At 45.6% G+C, this 20,654-nt stretch overlaps 1 protein-coding gene across 6 annotated transcripts in view; it reads left to right on the plus strand.

The window, feature by feature from the left end:
* CLUAP1 (clusterin associated protein 1) overlaps window positions 1–20,654 on the plus strand; it is a 64,656-nt gene that overhangs the window by 32,829 nt on the left and 11,173 nt on the right. For all 6 annotated transcript variants that reach the window (XR_008439606.1, XM_053991887.1, XM_053991884.1 and 3 more), the window contains exon 9: window positions 12,016–12,088. Coding sequence is in view for 5 of the 6 variants with exons in the window: in XM_053991887.1 (XP_053847862.1) it covers window positions 12,016–12,088 (73 nt within the window). In the remaining variant the exon portion in view is untranslated. The remainder of the gene's footprint in view (window positions 1–12,015; window positions 12,089–20,654) is intronic.

Below are 20,654 nucleotides of genomic sequence, written 5' to 3' on the forward strand. Positions count from 1 at the left end.
ACCCCAGAAGTACTTTCCTCTTCAGCTGCTTTCTCCTAAGGTATTTTCAGACTGCTTTTTGCTGTTAGTGTGTAATCTCAGCTGAGGAGTGCCATGAAGTGGTGGACACAGGGATGAGGCTGTTCTTAGCCACTCAGTCTTTTATCTTTGGTTTGGGATTGCTTAAACTGTTTTTCTTTTCATCATTGTGGAGTTTCCAAGGGCATGTAGAGATAGAACAAGGGAATGACTTCAAACTGAAGGAGAAGAGGTTTAGATGGGATATTGGGAAGGAATTGTTCCCTGGGAGGGTGGGCAGGCCCTGGCACAGGGTGCCCACAGCAGCTGTGGCTGCCCCTGGATCCCTGGCAGTGCCCAAGGCCAGGCTGGACATTGGGGTTTGGAGCAGCCTGGGGTAGTGTCCCTGCAGCCTGGGAAAGGTGTCCCTGCCCATGGCAGGGCTGGAATGGGATGAACTTTGAGATCCCTTCCAAGCCAAACCATTCCATGATTGATTCTATGGATTATCAGTAAACAGTCCTTCATGATTAATCATGCAATTCCAAATAAACAGATTGTGTTATGACTTACCCTTTGCAACCTGCCCTCCCCAAATAAAATCCCCTTTTCATTAAACTCTTTTTAGCAGAGCTTCTGAATATGCCCATAATAATAAATAGGGAAATCAGTTCTGTTCCACTCTGAGGTGCCCCTTGGTTCTGTGCTTTTTGCACTGAACTGTCCCTCTTAAGTACTAAATTCAGCATTCCCACTGTGGCAGCTGTTTGCTGCAATAGCCAGCACAAGGTTAACATGAAAAGCAGCTGGTTACAGTCTTTAATCTTCTAACTAATGTACATTTGAATTATGACTGCTTTAAACACTTTACAGGTGCCAGGAGAGCACTCCTGGTCCAGTATTGCTGGACTGTGTGGAATATCAGATGTAAAAGTAAGCACAGGCTGCTGAATTGTTGGTTGCTTTTATTTTGGCATTTAGTTCAGTGTGCAAGGGTGACAGTATTGGTGCACTGAGACACAGAAATCAGTGGGGAAATGTGGAAAAAATTAGAGCAGGGGGAAGGGAATGCACAGAACGAGAAGGGGCAGCGGAGCGTAGGAGAAAAGGACAAAAGAAATTATTGGCTGAGAAATTATGATCACAGAAAGGAGAAGCTGGAGATAGAAGGTGGGAGGGCGTGTGGAAAGTGCATTAGGGAAGATGAAAGGGTTCTGTGTGCATTTATTCCACTGAAATAAAATTCTGCAGTCCCCTGCCAATACCATGGCAACTGCCCTGAGGCAGGTCATGCCTGCCTGCTCCTGGGGCTCTGTTAAGCTATGGAGAACTTTTTGGGAAGTGCAAACAATTGAGATCAGTTCAATTATCTCAGTCAGATCAACTCTCAGTGCTGAAAGATCTGTGTTTTCATAGGATTTATCTGGATATCTGTTGTGCCAGGTGGGTGACAAACTTGCCTTAGGATCCCAGATTTGGGGCCATTTGACTCACAGCTTCAAGTTCTTGATGTCTGACACACTCCAGAGCTCATTTTATCACAGAGCTAGAGATTAAACAAGAAATTATTGAATCCCAAATCACTTACAGGCTTTTCTGAGCAATGGAAAAATTCATATTCTGCTGAAGGGTAAAGAGGTTCCTTGTACCCCAGGGCTTGATGCTGTGGTTGGATATGAGCCCCCTGTAAAGATTGCTCAGTCGGATTCTTTCTTGCTGCTGTTATAAATCTGTGCTAATTCTTTTATAAATCAAATACTCTGCACTCGGGGAAGGAACACAGAGAGGATCTGCTGAGTTTTGCAGCCAGGGTGAGTTTGCCATGACAGCAGCTGTTTCTGTGAAGGGTGAGATGTAGCAGCTCTCCCTGACAGCATGGCTTGGAAATCCATGGATGACTGTCACAAAGAGAAATCAGAACTATCTGATCTCAAATAAATTCAGTTCTTAACTTTTCTCACTGAATTTTTTGTGCAGTGACTCTAGTGGAGAAGAAGCAATGCATGAGAACAGTCTCCAGTGCATTCCAAAGTGCTGCCTTGTAGGTTTTAAATCTTCTCTTTTTCCAGCTTCATTTGGGGAGAAGATGAATAAATGTGTGGCTCATACTATGGTCTTCCTGCCTTCCCTGCATTATCCTTTTGAATATTCACAAAGACTTTAGATGTCTGAATTATGTAACAGAAATCACTTGAAATTCACTCAGAATAGGAGACAATCGGATTACTTGAAACAACACTGATCAAGAAGATCAATTTATATTTTTTCCCCAGAGATCAACATTTAAATCATTGAGAAACATTTAAACAGGTTGAAAGAAAAAAAGCTAAAATAACTCTTAATTTAGGACTGATGCTTGGTGCTTTGCACCAAATGACATAAGTAGATAGTGTTAAAATGATGTACAGGAAATTGAGGAGGTTTATGCTCTGCTGCAGGTACTTAGTGGGAAAAAGGAGCTGTGAGAAAGGCATTTTGATTTGCATAAACATGCATAATCTGATCATGTGCAAAACAGTGAGGTCTGAGTCTTTACACAGGAAAATAATTCTCAGTTTTCTGGCTGTATGAGAGCAATTCCTCCTTGAGTTCTGTGAGATGCAGAAGTGGAACACTGTGCACATGTGAAAGGTGGCCCTCTGAGATAAATGTCCTGGCAGCAGCCTTGGCATGGGCTGGCAGGGGCAGTCACTGCCCTGTGCAGTCCCTGCCTTCTCCTCCCAGAGCTCTGGGATCCTTTGGAGAGGATTCTGATGTTGGGTAACCCACGGGCCCAACTCTGCATTTCAGCAGCTTTGCAGCAGGGTCAAACGTGAGGACAAAGGAAGGTAAGAAATCCCAGGACAAACTGCACACCTTTCTGCCTGGGGGCTGGGATGGTATTTATTTACTGGAAATCCAGTTCCATTCCCATTTGGACTTACCTTGAGTGTGATGTAGTTCCAAAATCAATGGAAACCTCCATTGTAGGACACCATATTGTGAGACTCCCCTGTTTTTTTTTAATTTGCTGACCTGGAGAGCTGTGAGTCTGAGTGTCCTCCTCAGGCTTTGTTCCTCCTGTGAGAGGACTGAGGAGGAGCCTGCCCTGTAAAGCAGGGTCGGAGTCCCCTTGGCAGTGCCACATTCCCTGGAAATACCTGCTGGTGGCCACCTTCTGCTGGGAAACTCCAGAGAGTGCATCCTGCATCTCAGATCCTGCCCAGCCACCAGGGTGTTTAAACCAACAGCTCTAGTTTCTTAATCCATAGAGTAAACTGGAGTGGAGCTCTCATGTGTCCCTGCTATTCCATGGAGGAGAGCAGAGCTGTGGAAAGCAGAGAAGCAGGATGTGTGAGGTGAAACCTGCTGGTGTTGTCCATTGCTGGTTGCCCAGAAATTATTTACCTGCTCTTTTGTGTTAAAGAACGGTACTAGAAGCAGTGCTTGTCACCCCCTTGCTAAAGAGGTTTGTCTGCATCATTACTCACCTGCACTTCCTTCTCCAGCCCACCTCAAGGAGATGTTTGAAAATAGTTTTATTCCAGTAATTTTAGAAGTAGGTAGAGCATTGTCCTGGGGAGCAGGAAGTAGGAGTGCAAATGTTTTCAAGCTGGAGAAATGGTACAAAACAGGTCTGTGGTTCCTGTGCTAACAAGAGTTAGGCTGCCACTTCATTTCATTTCAATTTCAATTTCATTTCAATTCATTTGGGTGGGAGATCAGGAATAAACTGAAGTGTGCATCAGCCCCCTCTTGAAGATGCTCTTGCTGTGAGAAATGGGGGCTGTATTGAGCTCATTATCTCAAGATAGAAGGCAGAGTCCATTATCAGTTCCTGGAACCCTCAAGTTCACCAACAACAGCTGCCCTTTAATATGCTGAACACTCTACTTGAGAAGCTGAGCAATCCTGACCCCCTTGAACACTTGAACTTTGTGCCACAGGCAGAGATAATTCAGGAGTTGGAGTCTGGCAGGGATGAGGCAGTGACTGCTCTGTGGTGCTGAACAAAACACTGCTGTGCCTCCTAGCTTGCAGTCAGTGTTAATTTGGTTGATGATTTCTTCAGGCACTGCAAACTGACCCCAGAATTGTACATTAATTCAAATAAATAACATCCAAACAGTATCACTTGTAAGCTCACTACAATAAAGATGTAATCCACGAAGGGAATGTCCAGTGAGCTGTTACTGAGTCATTGGAATTCATCCCTTCCACAGAAGCAAATAGGAGAAATGGAGAGTTGTCATTAGGGAAAATTTGCATTGTATGTAATGCTGAATACAGAACACATCTGATACAGAGGATAAAGTCCATCTTCTGTCATGTTATTTTAGGTAGTAATGAACTTGTCTGTGTTATTGCTGACTTGAAGCTTCTTGTATGAAAGGATTTTGACTGGAAAATTCTGGGCAGAAAATGTTCATCTGCATCTCTTTTTTAACTTCTTTCCTTAGTTCTGTTTAGATTTCTGTAAGTGCTGGCAGATGATTTAAAGGCCTGTGCCCTGCCCTGGTCTCATGCAGCCTCTCCCAGTGCCTTCCCAATGCTTCTGTCTCCTGAGCTGTGCCCTGCCATGGGCACTCACACAAATCCTCAGCAGAGAGCTCAGTGCTGTTTCCTTGGATGTTCTGCTCCCTTGGCTCTGACCTGTGGTTCCTGGGTGGGTCAGGAGTATTTCTGACATCACAGAATGGTTTGGGTTGGGAGGGACCTTAGAGCTCATCCAGAACTGTGGACAAGGACACCTTCACCAGCCCAGGGTGCTCCAACCTGGCCTTGAAACCAGCACAGCACAGCAGTGCAGAGAAGTATTTGAGGTGGAAAGTTTTGAGCTGGGCTTTGTTTGTTGTCTTTTGGGGTTTTTTTGAATAGAAAACTAGTCAACTAAATCACTTTTAAACTTGCTTTCTTGGTCACTGACTGGCACATTCATTCTGTCCCAGGCAAGGTGAGCTGTGGCATCAGACTTTATCCAGTCCAGTCCCCAAAGCCTCCAAGGACAGAGCCTGTGCAGCCTCTTGGGGCCAGCTGTGTACTGGTTGATCATTCCAATAGAAAGCATGTAGTGTGCACAGTAAAATGTGCAGAAAGGTTTTATATTACATCAAAAGTCACTCCAGAATCGTGCCGGGGGACAATTACTGGAGTAAATTACTCATTCAGTGTGTGAGGATACGAGGGGAGAGCTTAGAGAGAGGCAAAAAGAGTTCACACAGAACATGAGCTGACCCAGGTCAGCAAACACATCCCACAGGGTGAGAACAATTACCAAGCTGTCATTCCTCACCCTGAATAATCTCCTGTTGAGTTCCCAGAGGGAAGGTGTTGATGTCCAGGGTATGAAGTGTGCTGTTCCTTCCAACTCCACTTCATCCATGGGTACTGCAGGGCTGGAGCTGGATGAAGTAAGGACCTGCCAAGTAATTCTGGGAGCTTTAGGAAGAAGTGTGTGAGAAATGTTAAACCAATCTGATTAACTGATTTTAAAACAGTTGCTGTGGGTTGGTTTTGAATGCACTTCACTGTCTGGCTCTGTGCACCCTGAGCTGGTGTCACTGAGAGCTCCACTGGTGTAAATCAAAAATCCCATCTTTTCCTGGCTCTGCCTTCTGCTACTCGTGTGACCCCACATGAAGGCTCTGCTGGACACCTTTCCCACACATCCCTGATGGAAGTTTGTCCTTCCTAAAGACTTTCCCCCAAAACAAAGTTGTCATAGCTGGCAGTAGGATGAAGGGAAACGGCCTCAAGCTGTGCCAGGGGAGGTTCAGGTTGGATATCAGGGAAAATCTCTCCACAGAGAGGCATGGGGACATGCAGTGGTGGCACCATCCTTGGAAGCATTCAAAAAACAAGTGGGTGTTGCACTTGGGGACATGGTTGGCAAAAAACCCCCTTGATCTCAGAAGTATTTTCCAACCTTAATGATTTTGTGATTCTATGAAAACCCATGCTAGGTTTTTTTTTACTCTGATAGCTTTCCTTGATGAAACATTGGCCTCACATTAGAAAGCATTTGTGCTTTTCCCATGATTTTCTTGCTGGTATGAAAGATGCTCCATTAATTAACACATTTGTCCTTGAAAAAAGGAACCTTTCAAGGAACTTCTGAGGTGTTTTTATGACTCGTCTTGATGAAAGTGCCCTTTAGTAGTGATCTAACAGGTCTAATTGGTTATTTTGATAAATGTGAGTGCTGGAGCTGGTGTGCCAGAATTTATTAGGAGACACCATATTTCTGTAATCCCTGTGGGATCACAGCTGTGCACACTCTGATTCCTCCTTGTTTGTCCCCTACAATGGACTCACTTGTGTTCAGGCACATGAGATGGGCTCCCACTTGTTTTGCCTTCACAAGGAGCATTCCAGAGCCTGTTGACAGTGCCCTGCTTCTTGTCAGCATCATCATCATCACCATCATTCCCTGCCAGACCTCGTTCAAAGCCTGCTCACAGCTGAGCCAGCCTGATGATGAAGGTTCTTCTGCCCCACTCTTTCAGGTGGATCTTGTCTCTCTCCCACCATTCCTCAACAGAATAAAAAGGAACAAACCCTGCAGCACTGCAGGGTCAGTCAAACATAATGAGAGCCATGTTCCCATTCAGAACATCACTTTTGGGGGCAGTATTTGACAGTAGTGCAGCATCCATGAAACATCATCTCTGCTCTTAAAGAGCAGCTCCAGGTGGGTTGGTACCTCCTGTTTCCATGAACTTTAGTCCCTTTCCCGTTGGCCTTGGCAGATTTCCTGTCATTGAGAGCTGTCACATTCTCATCAGGCTCCTCATCCTTTATCTCCCTCCTGCTGAAAGGGTGGCCACTCTTTTACCAAAACCAGCTGCCTCAGTGTGGCAGGAGCTGATCTCAGGTGCTTTGTTCTGTCTCAAAGCAGGGAGCAGCTGCCCAGATGAAGTCAAGGTGAGCTGAGCCCTTTAATCCAGCAGCAAATTGGTTTCCTTCCTCCCAGGGTACTCCAGAGCAGTGGGAGCACTGTAAATCATTCCAGAAAAAACCAGAAGAAAACACTGTTTTCCCTTGCTAAGATGAAAACATTAGACAGAGAGAGATTTTCTGGAATTGGGAGAGTGTCTGAGAACAAAAGGAATAGCTGAGGCAGAAATTGAAATGCTTGATCCAAATGCAGAAAGTCAGTGAGCTCCAGTTGTTGTCCTGTGCTTTTGTACTTAGTCCCTTGCTGTTTCACCCACTCCTTTCCCTTTCCTTTCTGTTTAGTGGTAATTGTGTCTGCCAGCTGGCTACAGGGCACAAATTCTTTATATTAAAAGTCCTGCTGGTGTTTAAAAAAAAAAACAACAAAACCTTTGGAGGTTAGCTAAAATTAAAAAAAAATAAATAAAATTAAAAGAAAAGCTGAGCTGTTTTAAATGGTCAAATACTGCATCATTTTTATTCTTCCTGCTTTTGGGCTGTCAGACTTGCTGCTTTGCAATCTGCAGGGGCAGAGTTGTCTTCAGTGTCATGATTTCTCATGAATTCCAGCTGGATGGTATGGTTTAACCCAAAACTCAGGAACATCGGGTACATCATAAAGGACAGGGATGAGGGACTGACAGTCGGATCAGTCATGTGGCTTATCTAAATCCTGGATCACTGCCTTGAGGCAGCCACTGAGTCAGTGACAGAGCTAGTTGTCTGTGGATCTCCTGCTGGGGGATGTTCTCTGTGGCCTCTGTTTGAAAACAAAATCACCCCAGCCACCCCTCCCAGCCCAGAGCCTGCACACTGGAACTCAAAACTGTTTTATTTGTGCAGAGAGCAATAGATCAGAGCATATTAAAACATTCTGACAACATTTATTGCAAAGACTTTCATAGTCAGGTGTCAGGTGGAAAATCATTTGCCAGTTGAAGGAGACTGGCAGAGAGATGCAGAGTATCTGAATTGTGTAATTCCAACAAAAAATATTTCTCTTGTATGCTGGGCAGGTAACATTTCTGTAACAACAGAAAATGGGCATGAAAAAACCCAGTTGATTGTAAACACAGGTGAAACTTATTTGATTTAGAAGCCTTTGTGTGTCACCAGAAGGGCTCTGCATTTCCTACTGCTCTTGTCTGTGTGGGCTCTGTGTGTCACCAAGGGCCTGCATGGAGAGTGGGGACATCACTGGTGACTAAGGACACCCTTGTGCTGAGAGCAGGGACAGGTCATTAGCAGTGAAAAGTCATTCTGACCTGCTGGGAGGAAACTTCTGCACCCTTTGGCCTCTCAGCCAGGGAACAGGTTGTCCAGCAGGTTGATCAGTCTCTCCCTTGGAGATCTTTAGGACCCAATAAGCTCCAGCCCTGAGTGCTGGGATCTGATCCCATTGCTGGTCCTGCTTGGAGCAGGAGGTTGGGCTGGGACTTTGGAAGGTCCCTTGGGAGTCAGGGTTATTCAGGGGGTCTCAGTGTCAGCCCTGCCTTGCTGCCATTTCCATTAGCTATTGGCAAAAATGACTCCTTTGGGCAGATTTACACCTAGGAGAGGCTGCATAATGTATGGAGGCAGAGAAGGAGAATTTCCATCTGTCTGTCCCTAAAGCAGGATTTTTAGTCCCAGTGATCCCTGGTACCCTGAAAGCCCTGGGAGTCTCTGAAGGAGCAGGTTTGTTTGGATTTTGTGTTAATTGGTACTTAAATTGTGTTGATCTGACACTGTAATTCCCCAGTGGGAGCTGCCACTTCATTTGATAAAATTCACGTGCAGAGGATGATCCAGAGAGGGTTTGCCTGCTGCAGCTCCTGCTCTTTGGTTACTGCAGAGACTGAACAGGGGGTTAAATAGTGGCTCCTTCCTGTCCCAAGGCACTCAGGCTGTTCCCTGTGATGAGCACAGGGACACATCTCTGTTTTCATGGAGCTGTCACCCCGTCACTGCAGGGAAATGTGACACTTGAGCAGCCCTGGGCTCTGGTACAACACTGTGTGTGCCAGGAGCACCTGCAGTGTTCCAGTCCATCACCCCCAGCTCCTGTGCCCTGCCACAGCTCAGGAGCCTGGATCACACACAGGTGCCCAGCTTCAAACTGAAACACAGCTCTGATCAGCACAGGCTGGGCTTGGCTGAGCTGCCATAGATCTCCTCTGCCACGGTGGTGTCACCATGGAAGGTGGCAGCTGCTCAGGACCAAAAATGCACCTTTGATGATTGCAGGCACTCAAAACCTTTAAAACATTAAGTGATAAATTCTCTTTACTTTCTAGATTTTTGAATTGCCATCCCTTCTGCCCCCTCTTTGAAGATGTCACTTGCTAAGGACAGTAACCAGCAGTTCACTGATGCTCTCCTGGCTCTGACTGGTTTGGAGCTGCCCATTTAAAACATTTTCTGTTGCTACAGTTTTTGATGAGCTTCTGCAGGATGTGGCAGGGATGGAGCCAGGGGCTGCTTTGGAAGGGAGGATGCACAGGCTCAGCAGGTCCCTTGGGCTGACAGTGACATTGGACCAGCTGCACATGAAGTTATTCAGAAACCTAAACCAGCAGAAAACCAACATTTCTCCTGCCAGTTAAGTGTCTGGGCTGGCTTGCAATGAGATCAGCTGAGCTGCTGGCAGCAGCACAGGTGAAAGGCTGGAGGAAGGGGAAAAGTGGCTCATTTGTATGGGTAAACATTCTTTTAGCTTTCATTTCTCTCACAGTTTAAGTTCATAAACCCCATCTTCTTAACCCTGCTGTTTTCCCCACAGGTGCAGCATCCCATCCTCCAGTCAGGACCTTGGGTAGCACATACTGAGCTGCACTGGAGAATTTCCCTGCCTTAATTTTGTTTTGCTGGGTTAGTTTGCAGCAGGTTCTTTTTGTGTCACTGCACAAATGCTTTTCTCGGAGCTGGAGAGTGGGAGAAGGGAAGGAGCAGGGAGGCAGGGCAGAGGAGCTGATTTGTCTAAATTGGAATTGCCAGCTTCAGCTATCATGGTGTGTGCCTGGAATTGCAGTGCCAGGCAGTGATTATGTCTGTGATGATTATATCACTGCTGTGTGGACATTCTAAACGTGCTTCCTGGGTTATCAATTTGTCTCCATGACATTTGGGAAATGTCCTTTTCTTTTTATCCTGATTTTTCCTTTCTTTGCCATATGCAGTGTGTGAGCTGCAGCAGCCAGTGGGGTTGGGATCCAGCTGGGGGATGATCCTTCTTGTATCCATTTGTCCTAGGGCAGAGCAGGGGGAAAGCTGCCTTGGGAATGGGGGCAGGGCTTATATAAATCACTGACCATATTTAAACCTTAGGGCTGGCTGGGAGGAAGAGGTAAGGAAAAAAAAGACAGCAATTGTGAGGCTCAGTGAGGAAATATAGGGACTTACTGATGCAGAGGGAGGCCTTGGCATGACCAAAGGAAACACTGTTAGCTGGAGACTTCTGAACATTTTGCCTCAGGTCCACACACATTTCAATTTTCATTATTTTTGAAAAGGCTTTGCTGGCACTGAGGGGGTGGAGAGTGTTAATCATGAAGAAGGAAACCATAAAAAGAACAGTTTCCTCCACAGAGTATTTCAAATGTCTACATGAACTGAGTTACATGCTCGTGTCTTTGCCTGGCTTGTTTCTGCAGGAATTAGCTTCTCCCTGCAGAACACACCCATCAGTTTGGAGATTGCAGTAGTCCTGTTGATGCCAGTTGCTGCTGCAGGGTCTCATTCCATGGGATTTGGCATCTTGACCTTCCTGCTTTATCCCCCTGGACACTGTCACACCTGCTTCAGTTTCTCAGGGCTCTTCCTTTGTTCCCAAGGATCCATTAGCAACATTCCTGTCTCTGCTAGCTCTGAGAGTTTGTAGAGCAGACAGTTTGTGTGATTGTCCAAAGCAGATTTTTGGATCACGATTTATTTCCTTGAGAGAGGCACTGAGCTGTGTTTCTCACCAGCTACAGGTGACACATCACTTCCACTTGGAAACATCTTCCCTGCAAGTTTTTCCAGCATGAATTTCAATTCCCAGGACAGATATTTATGCCAAGTTGTGTTGGACCATTCCAACCTGTCCCCAGGCCTCTATTTCCAGCTACTTCCTCATGTGCTGGGTGGGCCTTGGAGGTTCCTTTCTCTGCCTCCATACTTATGGAAATACATTTCCACATGAAAGTGTCAAGAGCTTGTGCTCCACTCCACATTTCATGCTCTTCTATCCCTCTGTCCCATGGATATTCCAGCTGAGTGCACATTTCCTTCCCACAAGTGCACTGTAAGTGTGGAGGTCTGATCACATCAGAGCAACTGGTGCTTTTAATTATAATCATATTTTGCATAGAAAAATCAAAGGCTCAGAAAAATCTTATTTCAGTCCACAATTAATTAACTTTCCTCTGCCTGACTGGAATTGAAGAGACTAAAATTAGCAAAATTTGTGGCTAAATCTTCTATCAGCTGTTGCCACCTGTTCTTGTTGTGGGCTCTGGCTGTGCCTGATTCTGTGCAATCATATCTTACCTAGTCTATCATGTTTAATTTGCTCTTCACCATTAGCATTACCCAAATTTAAACTAAATGTCATTAAAAATGGGCTAGAAAGGTCCCATTGTGGGACTTTTTAGTGTCACTGACCTTCATTTGGTTGGTTCTCCTTTGCTGCAGAGTGGTGTAATAAATAATGGCTGTACCTTTCCAGCTCATTGATAGGGTTTTTTGCTCCAGTTTTGTTTGGAGCTTGGGAAGGTGTGGATCCTTTCTGGCTTGGATGTGTGTTAGGAAGTGCAGTCATTTCACAAACCAGTTCTGGTGACTGTTGGCTGAAAACAGCTACCAAAGTCTGCTTTTCAAAGCAACAGCAGTCATGTTCTGGGGGATGAAGACAAATAAGCTAATTTTCCATGGGATAAGTGATGTTTTACCCACTGGGAGTGTAAGGTTGAATTTCAGTGCACTGGTTGACCTGGCTTTATATCCTGGCCCTCACAAAGTAAGCAAGAGCTCCATGTTTCAAATCAGACCTGGTTTTCCATAGAACAGGAAGTTTAATGAGAGTTTCTAGTCCCATGCTCCCTGTGGCAGCTTTCCCAAGGCATCTCTTCCCTCCCTTTGCAGGAAGCAGCCAACATGCTACGTCTGATCCAGAACAGGCTGAAGGAGGAGGAGCAGCACCTGCTGAAGAGTGGAAGTAAGTGGGATTTCCTTCACCTCGTGTAGTAGCAGAGGAGTTGCTAAGTGCTGCCTACTCCATGTGTAAGTGGATCCAAGGGGATGTGGGGTGATGACAGAGTCAGCAGGCAGGGGCAGAACAAGTGGAATTGTGGCAATTTTAAAGGACAGCTGGGAAATGTTCCTCTGGGGAATGTTCTGTGGAATGTCCTCTGTGAAATCTGTTCTTCTGTGGAATCTTCCTCTGAGAAATGTTCCTCTGGGAAATGTTGTTCTGTGGAATGTTCCTCTGTGGAATGTTCCTCTGGGAAATGTTCCTCTGGGAATGTTCCTCTGTGGAATGTTGCCCTGGGGAATGTTCCCCTGTGGAATGTTCCTCTGGGAAATGTTCCTCTATGGAATGTTCCTCTGGGAAATGTTCCATGTTTCTCTAGAAATGTTCCTCTGGGAATGTTCCTCTGGGAATGTTCCTCTGGGAATGTTCCCTCTGCAGAGCTGAGGAATGGCCAGTCAGCCACTGAGTGCTGGGCAATCCCAGAGCAGGTTTAGGCTTCATTTTACTGTTCCCAGCCCTGCCTGGGCTGGCTGGGGACACACACTGCTCCCAGCACCAGGGGATTGCTGGCTTGAGAGCAGATTGGACAGAGGATTCTTCTCAGCCAAAAGCTTCATGGAGGTGAGTGGTCCTGTTGGTTTGTGCCTCATCACACACATGCTGGGTGTCCTGCAAAACCAGAGTGTCCTGTCTGGCCCCAGTTTGGTTCTGTGTTCACAAGGATTCTTTATGACACATCAGAGCTTTCCCAGATGAAAACTCACAGCTAAAAATCCTCTCTACTATCATCAGTCTTTGCAATAGGATCCACATTTGCCTCCCTGCAATTGTTTGATTTTAATGCACCTGCAAATGGGAATGCAATTAAAATTTGGGGTTTTTTTTTCTTTTTTTTTTTTTCCTGAACTACTTCTTAATTAGGATCAGAAGGGAATTAATGAGCTCTTGAGACTGTAGAAAGCTCACAAACCAGATACTGCTCTTTTTGAGCCAAACACCAGCCAGAACTTGATCAAGAACTACCCCTGGGAATTTAATATTGCAGTCTGTGCATTTTTATTTGATACGTGGAGAAACTGGGAGGAAAGTAATTCTCAGGATCAGAGGGAGAATTCGTGAAAGCTGAAATTGAGTAAAGACATAAAAGTTGCACTTCACAGTTTGTTTGGTGGCTCAGATTTTCAGAGCAAACTCATGAAAGAGGAAATTCACTGATTTCTGCCCATCTTTGATCTCATATCAATGAGGTAAAGAGTGAAGAAGTTTCAGCTGAAATAGAGGATTTGTAAGTTAAATTACAAGAATGTGGAATTATTTCAAGGATTTATTTGCATGAAAAAGTCCAAGTCTTACTCTCTGAGAGTTTTTAGGGTAAAAAAGTTCAACAGGAGGTTGACATCAGTCACCAGTAATTGGCAATGTGAGGTATAACGTGAAAATTTGCTGCCCTGCTTTGTCCTTGCCTGTGGATTTTCAGCTGGAAAACTGTTCTGTCATTTTCCATCTCTGAAATAAAAGGAACTTTGCCTTTTAGTAACTGATTTAGCTGCCACCTAAGAATGTGATTATTACTTTTAATGACCTCAAATATTACCATAATGCATCTTAATTCAAGTACCTAATTGTCATAATTAGCATTTATTCTAGTGAGAAGAGCACCAGGATCCTGCTTTCCAGAGCTGGCTCATTTATTGCCTGTCCCATCACCTTGGCAAATCATCTCATCTCTGTCAGCTCCACCCTGCCTTTGTCTGTGAAACTCGGCAGGGGTGGAGCTGAGACAGGAAATGTGGCTCTCCGGGGCTGTTTTTCAGTCAGGAGCACAGAAGTTAATTAATGCAATGTTGTAAAGCTCCCCCAGACCTCGGTCTGCTCACACTTGACAACCTGGGCTCTCCCCTTAGAGCAAACCCCCCCTTCCCCCTTTGTTAATTAAATGCTGCCCTTTAAACAGTTCAAACCCAAGAGATTTGCTGTGGTGAGAGAATGCAGGAGTTGGTGTCTTCCATGGCACAGTTTGTTTACAGAGCAGCTGTGTTAATCCTCAGCACGGGGAAAATGCACGTTTGGCACAAGAGGAAACAAAGACAGAGCAGCAGAATGGGCTCAGCACCTCTGAGAGCTTTGCCTGCCCAGCCTTCCCCAGGGTTGATCCTGCAGCTCACACCACAAACAGGCATCACCTGAGGGATGGAGAGGATTCCCGAGGGACCTGCAGCTGCATCTGGCACTGATTTTGTCAGGCCTGCTGTGAGCACGGTGAGGAAATGGTGTGAGGTGCTGCAGCCTGAGCACTCCAGCCTTTCAGCTGTTGGGATTTTGGGTGCTGCGTGCTCCTCAGAGAGGATGTGCCCTGGAAGGAGCCAGTGACAGGGAAGAGTAAAGAAGGACTTCACCATCAGCACCATCTTTCTGAAGCAGGTTTTTAGAGGGAAAAGTATTTCATAGAATCCCAGCCTGCTTTGGGTGGGAAGGGGTCTTAAAGCTCATCCCATTCCAGCCCCTGCTGTGGCAGGGACGACTTTCACTGTCCCAGGCTGCTCCAAGCCCTGTGCAGCCTGGCCTTGGACACTGCCAGGGATCCAGGGGCAGCCACAGTTGCTCTGTGCCAGGTGCCTCCCTACCCTCACAGGGAAGAATTTCTTCCCAATTTCTTGTCCAAATTGACCTTCCTTCAGTTTAAAACCATCCCTCCTTGTCCTGTCACCACAGACCCTGCTAAATACTTCATTATTCCACTTGACGTTTTTGAGTAACGTCCCCCACACAAAGCAATGCGGTTTTATCCAAAGTTATATTCCATCTTAAGTTTGTTTGGAAACTTAGGACTTTGTTATCTGGGCCTTCAACCCAGCAGACACCAGGATGGTTGAAGTGGGCCCTGCTCTGCCTTGGTCTTGCTCACACAGCAGGTTCTGGAGATGGAGGGATGAGCTCCTCTGCTCAGGGCAGGGGGGCAGGCTGGCTGCTTCTCCCACTATCCCAGGGCTCCCAGGCTGATCCTGGAATGCTGGGGTGGGGGAGTGAGCTGCCTTGGAACAGGTTCATTGCCTCCCTCAGAGGGGCCACAGGGACAGTGCCATGAAAGGAACAGGGCAGGTTCTCTCCCTCTGCTCACACTTTGCCGCTGGGAGCTGCACAACACTTAATGAGGCTTTTCCTACAGCGTGGGCTGGCAGGTGGTGATAAATTTGTTGCCATTAATTGATGAACTCATCCTCTCTGCCCTGTGAGCATTGTTACTCTCACCTACCCACAGCATTGATCAGCTCTCTCATTGTCTGCATGCCCTGACCTTATCTCCTGCTAATTTGGTAAGGAGGGTTCCAAATTAACACTTCATTTCTCTAGGCAGTGACGCTGCAGAAGTTTTGGACAGCTCTCAGCTGAGTTTCAGGCTGAGAAGCCTAAATAATGTTTCTCATAAAGGAGAGCTGTGGGATGGAGGTTGAGTTGTGCAGGTCTGTGTTAAGAATAAAAAAAAGTCCATGGATATGGTACTCACATAAAACTGGCAAAACTGTTTAACTGTTTACTGATATTGATCAGCAGTCTGGTTCTTTTTTTTTTTTTCCTTCCACACATTACAAATCAGCTTTTCTCTCTGGCAGAGCAACTCCATAAAACCACTGCATTGAAAAAAAAACAAAACCACCAACACTAAATTGTCTGAGATACTGTTCTTAAACAACATAAAGATTTTGAACTCTTGCTACAGATCAGGCTCTGAGAATTATCTGCCTGATGAAAATACATATAATTAAGTATTTGCAGCAGTATAAAAATGTCTTTTGTGCTGAGCAGGGAGGAAGTTGCTGGGTTATTTTCTAATCTTTGCTTGGCAGAAGATGCTTTTAGAGAGGCTGATCCAGGCAGGGTGTCACACATCTGCTGCCCCTGTGCCACATCCAGGACTGGTGCCATGTAACAAATCCAATTGTCTGAAACTCAGGGCTTGGTTTCCTTGTTAATGGCAGAATGACACTTAAAACAGTGTGTCAGACACTGCTTGGAGGAAGGCTGGAGACAGCTCTGCTGTCAGGTGTGGGATGCTCTGGTACTGGATTTTGCAAGAGGAGAGGCCAGGGAAGGTCACTGAGCGCAGCAGATATTCAGTTTATTTCCTCAGGTTTATCCAAAATTGCAAAAATGTTGTTGAGTAAAAAGGAATAACTTGGGATGTTTCTAGACTAAAATATTTTTTCAGACTCTTCAGCTTATTGCATTTACAGGTCTTTTTTTTTTTTTTTTTACATGCTTTTTCCAATGTATTTTCTCACATTCTTCAAGACCTTTTTATCAAATTAAAAGAAGACAATGCAGAATCACAGAATCCCAGAGTGCTTTGAGCTGGAAGGGGCCCCCAAAGCTCATCTTGTTCCACCCCTGCCATGTTCAGGGACACCTTCCACTGTCCCAGGCTGCTCCAAGCCCTGTCCAGCCTGGCCTTGGGCACTGCCAGGGATCCAGGGGCAGCCACAGCTGCTCTGGGCACCCTGTGCCAGGGCCTGCCCACCCTCCCAGGGAACAATTCCTTCCCAGTATCCCATCCATCCCTGCCCTCTGGCAGTGTAAAGCCATTTCCTGTTGTCCTGGCACTCCAGGCCCTTGTCCAAAGTCTCTCTCCACCCTTCTTTTGGGATTATATATGAGCTATATTTTTTTAAAGTCAAATATTTTGTTTTGAAAGTATAAAAACATAAACGCTTTGAATTTTCCAAGATACTTCTTTTGGCCAATGCTGTGCCCAGGATTAATTTAAATATGCAGAAGTATTTGCTGTAAAACTGAAATTTTCATTTACTGCCACTGTCTGTTGTGCTGCTCCAGTCAGTCCATCCTGCATCCACTTGCTTGGTCTGTAGAATGTATAAACATTCATTTTCCCCAGCATTTGGAAATCTGCACTACTTGAATCTAGTTCAGCAATAACCACAGGATTTAACTGATGCTCCTTGGTGCACCCTTTCTGCTCCATAGCTCTTGTTTTAAAATCTGCCAGCAGACAAAAAAGCCCCATTGCAGCAGCTGTGGGATTGGAGGGGTGACTCTAGGATGATTCCTGGATGATATTACTGGTGCCTGGGCCATCCATCTTCTTAAGAGACACTTGGAACTGGTCCACAGGAGCTTTGTGTGGTGCTTGTTGGGTAATTGCAAATTCATTACCTAATTTAATAGTGCTTGGATGGATTTTTGTCTTGTAAGACTGTTAGAAATAGTTCTGGTCACCAAATATGACCTCTTTATCAAATGAGCCCAAAAATAACTTAACTGCTCACTCCTGCAAATACCTCAAATTCCAGTTTAAGTGGAGCTTGTCATCCTGAGTTAATTTTAATTATTTCAAGTGGCTGACACCTATTAGTTCCCCAGGCAGTGGTTCATCATCCTCACTGATAAATTGGGAGTTTGGATTCTGTAGATAGACCAGGCTGGATGCACTTGGAGCAGCCTGGGTTAGGGGGAGGTGTCCCTGCCCATGGCAGGGCTGGAATGGGATAAAGTCCCTTGCAACCCAAACTATTCCATAATTCTGTGACCTTAAAATGACCATGCAAGGTAAATAAGTGCACTTAGAGCTACCTCTGCAACTTTGCTGTTGCTGTATGTTGCTGTTACTGCCCAGTTTTGGCTGCACAGCTCTGAACATCCAAGTTCTCCATGGAATTCCTAGGAGCTACTCACATCTGGGCCTTGCTCAGTAGCTCTCAGTACCTGGCTGAATTCTTCTTAGAGCTGGGATGAGAGATCTCAGTTTGTGCTGAGGACAAAGGACGTTCCCTCCAGATATTTTTCTATGCAAGCCTTTCTTTCCCTTTGGACTGCAGAGCTGTGGGTTTAGGAGTGTGCAGGCTGATCCAGAGCCTGGTGGTGGGGCTTTGGTGTGACAGTAGGATGGGTTTGGCAGAGCTGAGGCTTTCACTGGGCTTCACTCTCCTTCAGCACATCAGAAAACCCCAATCCCACCCCCTTTGGGTTTTCCTGTTCCCTTATTTCATGCTATTTATTATCTGTGTTTCATTTGGGATCAAGTGGCTGCCAGTTGCCCATTTGATTGTTCTCATGATGTTTTCTCACCAAAACCAGCATCCTGCTGGGTGCAGTAATTGCTGTGGAGCCAGTGCCTGTGTTTGCAAGGCAGTGATTTTCTGATGAAATTGGACACACTGCACAGCACTTACAGCTAATTCCAGAGCTTATCAATAAACAATGGCCACTGAGCTCATTATCCTCACCACAGCAACTTCTTATTTTACAGCTGGATACCTTTACTTGAATATTGATGCAAACTACCAGATCTGCAATGAAATCACTGCTAAGTTATTAAATCATGGTGCTTTTCCTTCAAGCATTGCAAATTACCAGAAATTAAATCATCTCAATGTAGTATTATTATCTGTCCAGGTATCAGCTCTGCCTTTTTTCTGGGAGCAGTGGGAGCAGGAACAAAAATCACACCTTTGGAGATCAGCAGAACCAAGTGTATTTTTTGTGGCTGGACAGCTTTAAAGCAAGCTAATTTAATTGACTGAAACCCATATTTATGAAATAGAAATGTTGAAATGAAAGGCAAGTGGGGTTTAAAATCCCAGTATATCCTCTCTCAGGCTGATATTTGGAGTGTTTTCTGTGCAGCAGAGGCAATCACAGCAGTGGCGAGATGGGCCCAGCACAATTTACAGACTTGTTCTGCTGATTACCTTTTCATAATAAAAATACAAGAGCTGCTTAAAACCTCAGTCTGAAGCTTCTGGAAGCTGCCGGCTTGGCCTCAATTGGGGCACATGGATTGATGAATAATAATAAATAAGTCTGTTGAGAGAATTCCAATAATCCTCATGTAAACCCATCTAAATCTCATAAGCCAGCTCCATTCAGTGGGTTCTGTACTCCATGTACAAGCACATGGCAATTTGTGGTGCTGTGGTTGATTATCTTCATTGTTTTATGCTGATCCTGAGAAAAATCTGGTTTTTTCATAAGGAATGTTCCTTGTCTCTACTAAATTGATTGTAGTTGTCTGTGCAGTGGCACACAAATGAGATTGTGGCTTCTTTTAGGGCAATAAGTCTTTTTGCATGTTAAACGAAACTTTCTGAGCTGTCACTTCTTATGAATACCAAGGATGTTTTGGTGAGAGCTGGGCACACTGGGTGTGGAGGGAGGGGTTGTTGTGGAACACTGCCTAGGACAGGTCACACTGGGTGGCTGGTGCTTAATTTAATCCTGATAAAAAGCCTGTTCTCGGCTTCTCTTTTTCTTGTGTATTTGGATAATTTTTAGCACTGTGCTCTGGTTCTGTGTCCTTGGGATTTAGGCTCAGCACAGTTCAGCTCAGCTGGTAACTCAGATTGTACATGGGCAGAGCTGGGCTTGGAGATAGCAGCCCTTGGGCTGGACTGGAGCAGTATATTTGATTTTGAGGAGTGAAAAAGGTGCTTCATGTCTTTCAAAGAGAGAGCAGGAGGCTTGGAGGCAGGAATTCTGATATTGCTGAATTGCAGCTGTCACTTCTCTGAGCCTCTGGCTTGAGTTCACTGCAGTGATGCTCTGAGCTGGGCTCTGTGCTCCAGGATTCCAGCCAGGCTGTTCAAGGAAAACCCAAACTCTTGTCATGGATCCATAAAAGGATTTATTTCAAAGTCACACCTCAGCAGGAAAACTGCTGGACTGTGGTTATTGGGAAGAAACTCTTCCCTGGCAGGGTGGGCAGGCTCTGGCACTGGGTGCCCAGAGCAGCTGTGGCTGCCCCTGGGTCCCTGGCAGTGTCCAGGGCCAGGTTGGACAGGGCTTGGAGCAGCCTGGGATGGTGGAAGGTGTCCCAGCCCACGGCAAGGGATGGAGCAAAATGAGCTTTGAGGTCTCCTCCAAGCCAGGCCATTCCAGCCTGGGGGTTCAGGTGATGCACTTGTATTTCCATTTGGCTTGAAAGGCAACCCAGGCTTTTTAAAGGCACAGGGAAGAATTTCTTCCCCATATCCCACCAACCCTGCTCAGCTGGCAGCTCAGGCTCAGGAGATCCCAGACAGGAGCAGGAAGCACAGATGGGCATGGAATGGGAAAGCTTTGGCCAAGTAATCAATGGGCTCCCTGCAGCATCCTCAGCTCTTGGCAGTGCTGCTGCCTAACAGGAATGACAAAGCCTGAAAGAGAGAAATTGCTGCTAAAAATAAAATAAATAACCAAGAGGGAAGGAAAAAAACCCACAAAATAAGAATGAGGGCATTTTAGTAGCAGTAAGAGCCATCACAGATATGATAAATTGATTCTTTAATATATTGAGCACAAACTTGAATCCTTTCTGTAAGCTCCACGTGGCTGCTCCCAAGGAGTTTGCCCATGCCAGGCTGAACAAAACCTCAGTTTCCTAAATGTCAGGCAAACAGAAGCAGCATCCAGGTCACACAGCAGTGAGTGATTCCCTCACCTGCCAAAGAAGAAAGTGCAAATAGAAATTGTAGCTAACTCTGCTGGAGCCTTGTAATCTTACCAGGCTGGCAGATACTTCCCTTGCCATTATTATTTT

The sequence above is a fragment of the Vidua macroura genome, chromosome 16, assembly GCF_024509145.1.
Source record: "Vidua macroura isolate BioBank_ID:100142 chromosome 16, ASM2450914v1, whole genome shotgun sequence".
In the NCBI taxonomy this organism is placed as follows: domain Eukaryota; kingdom Metazoa; phylum Chordata; class Aves; order Passeriformes; family Viduidae; genus Vidua; species Vidua macroura.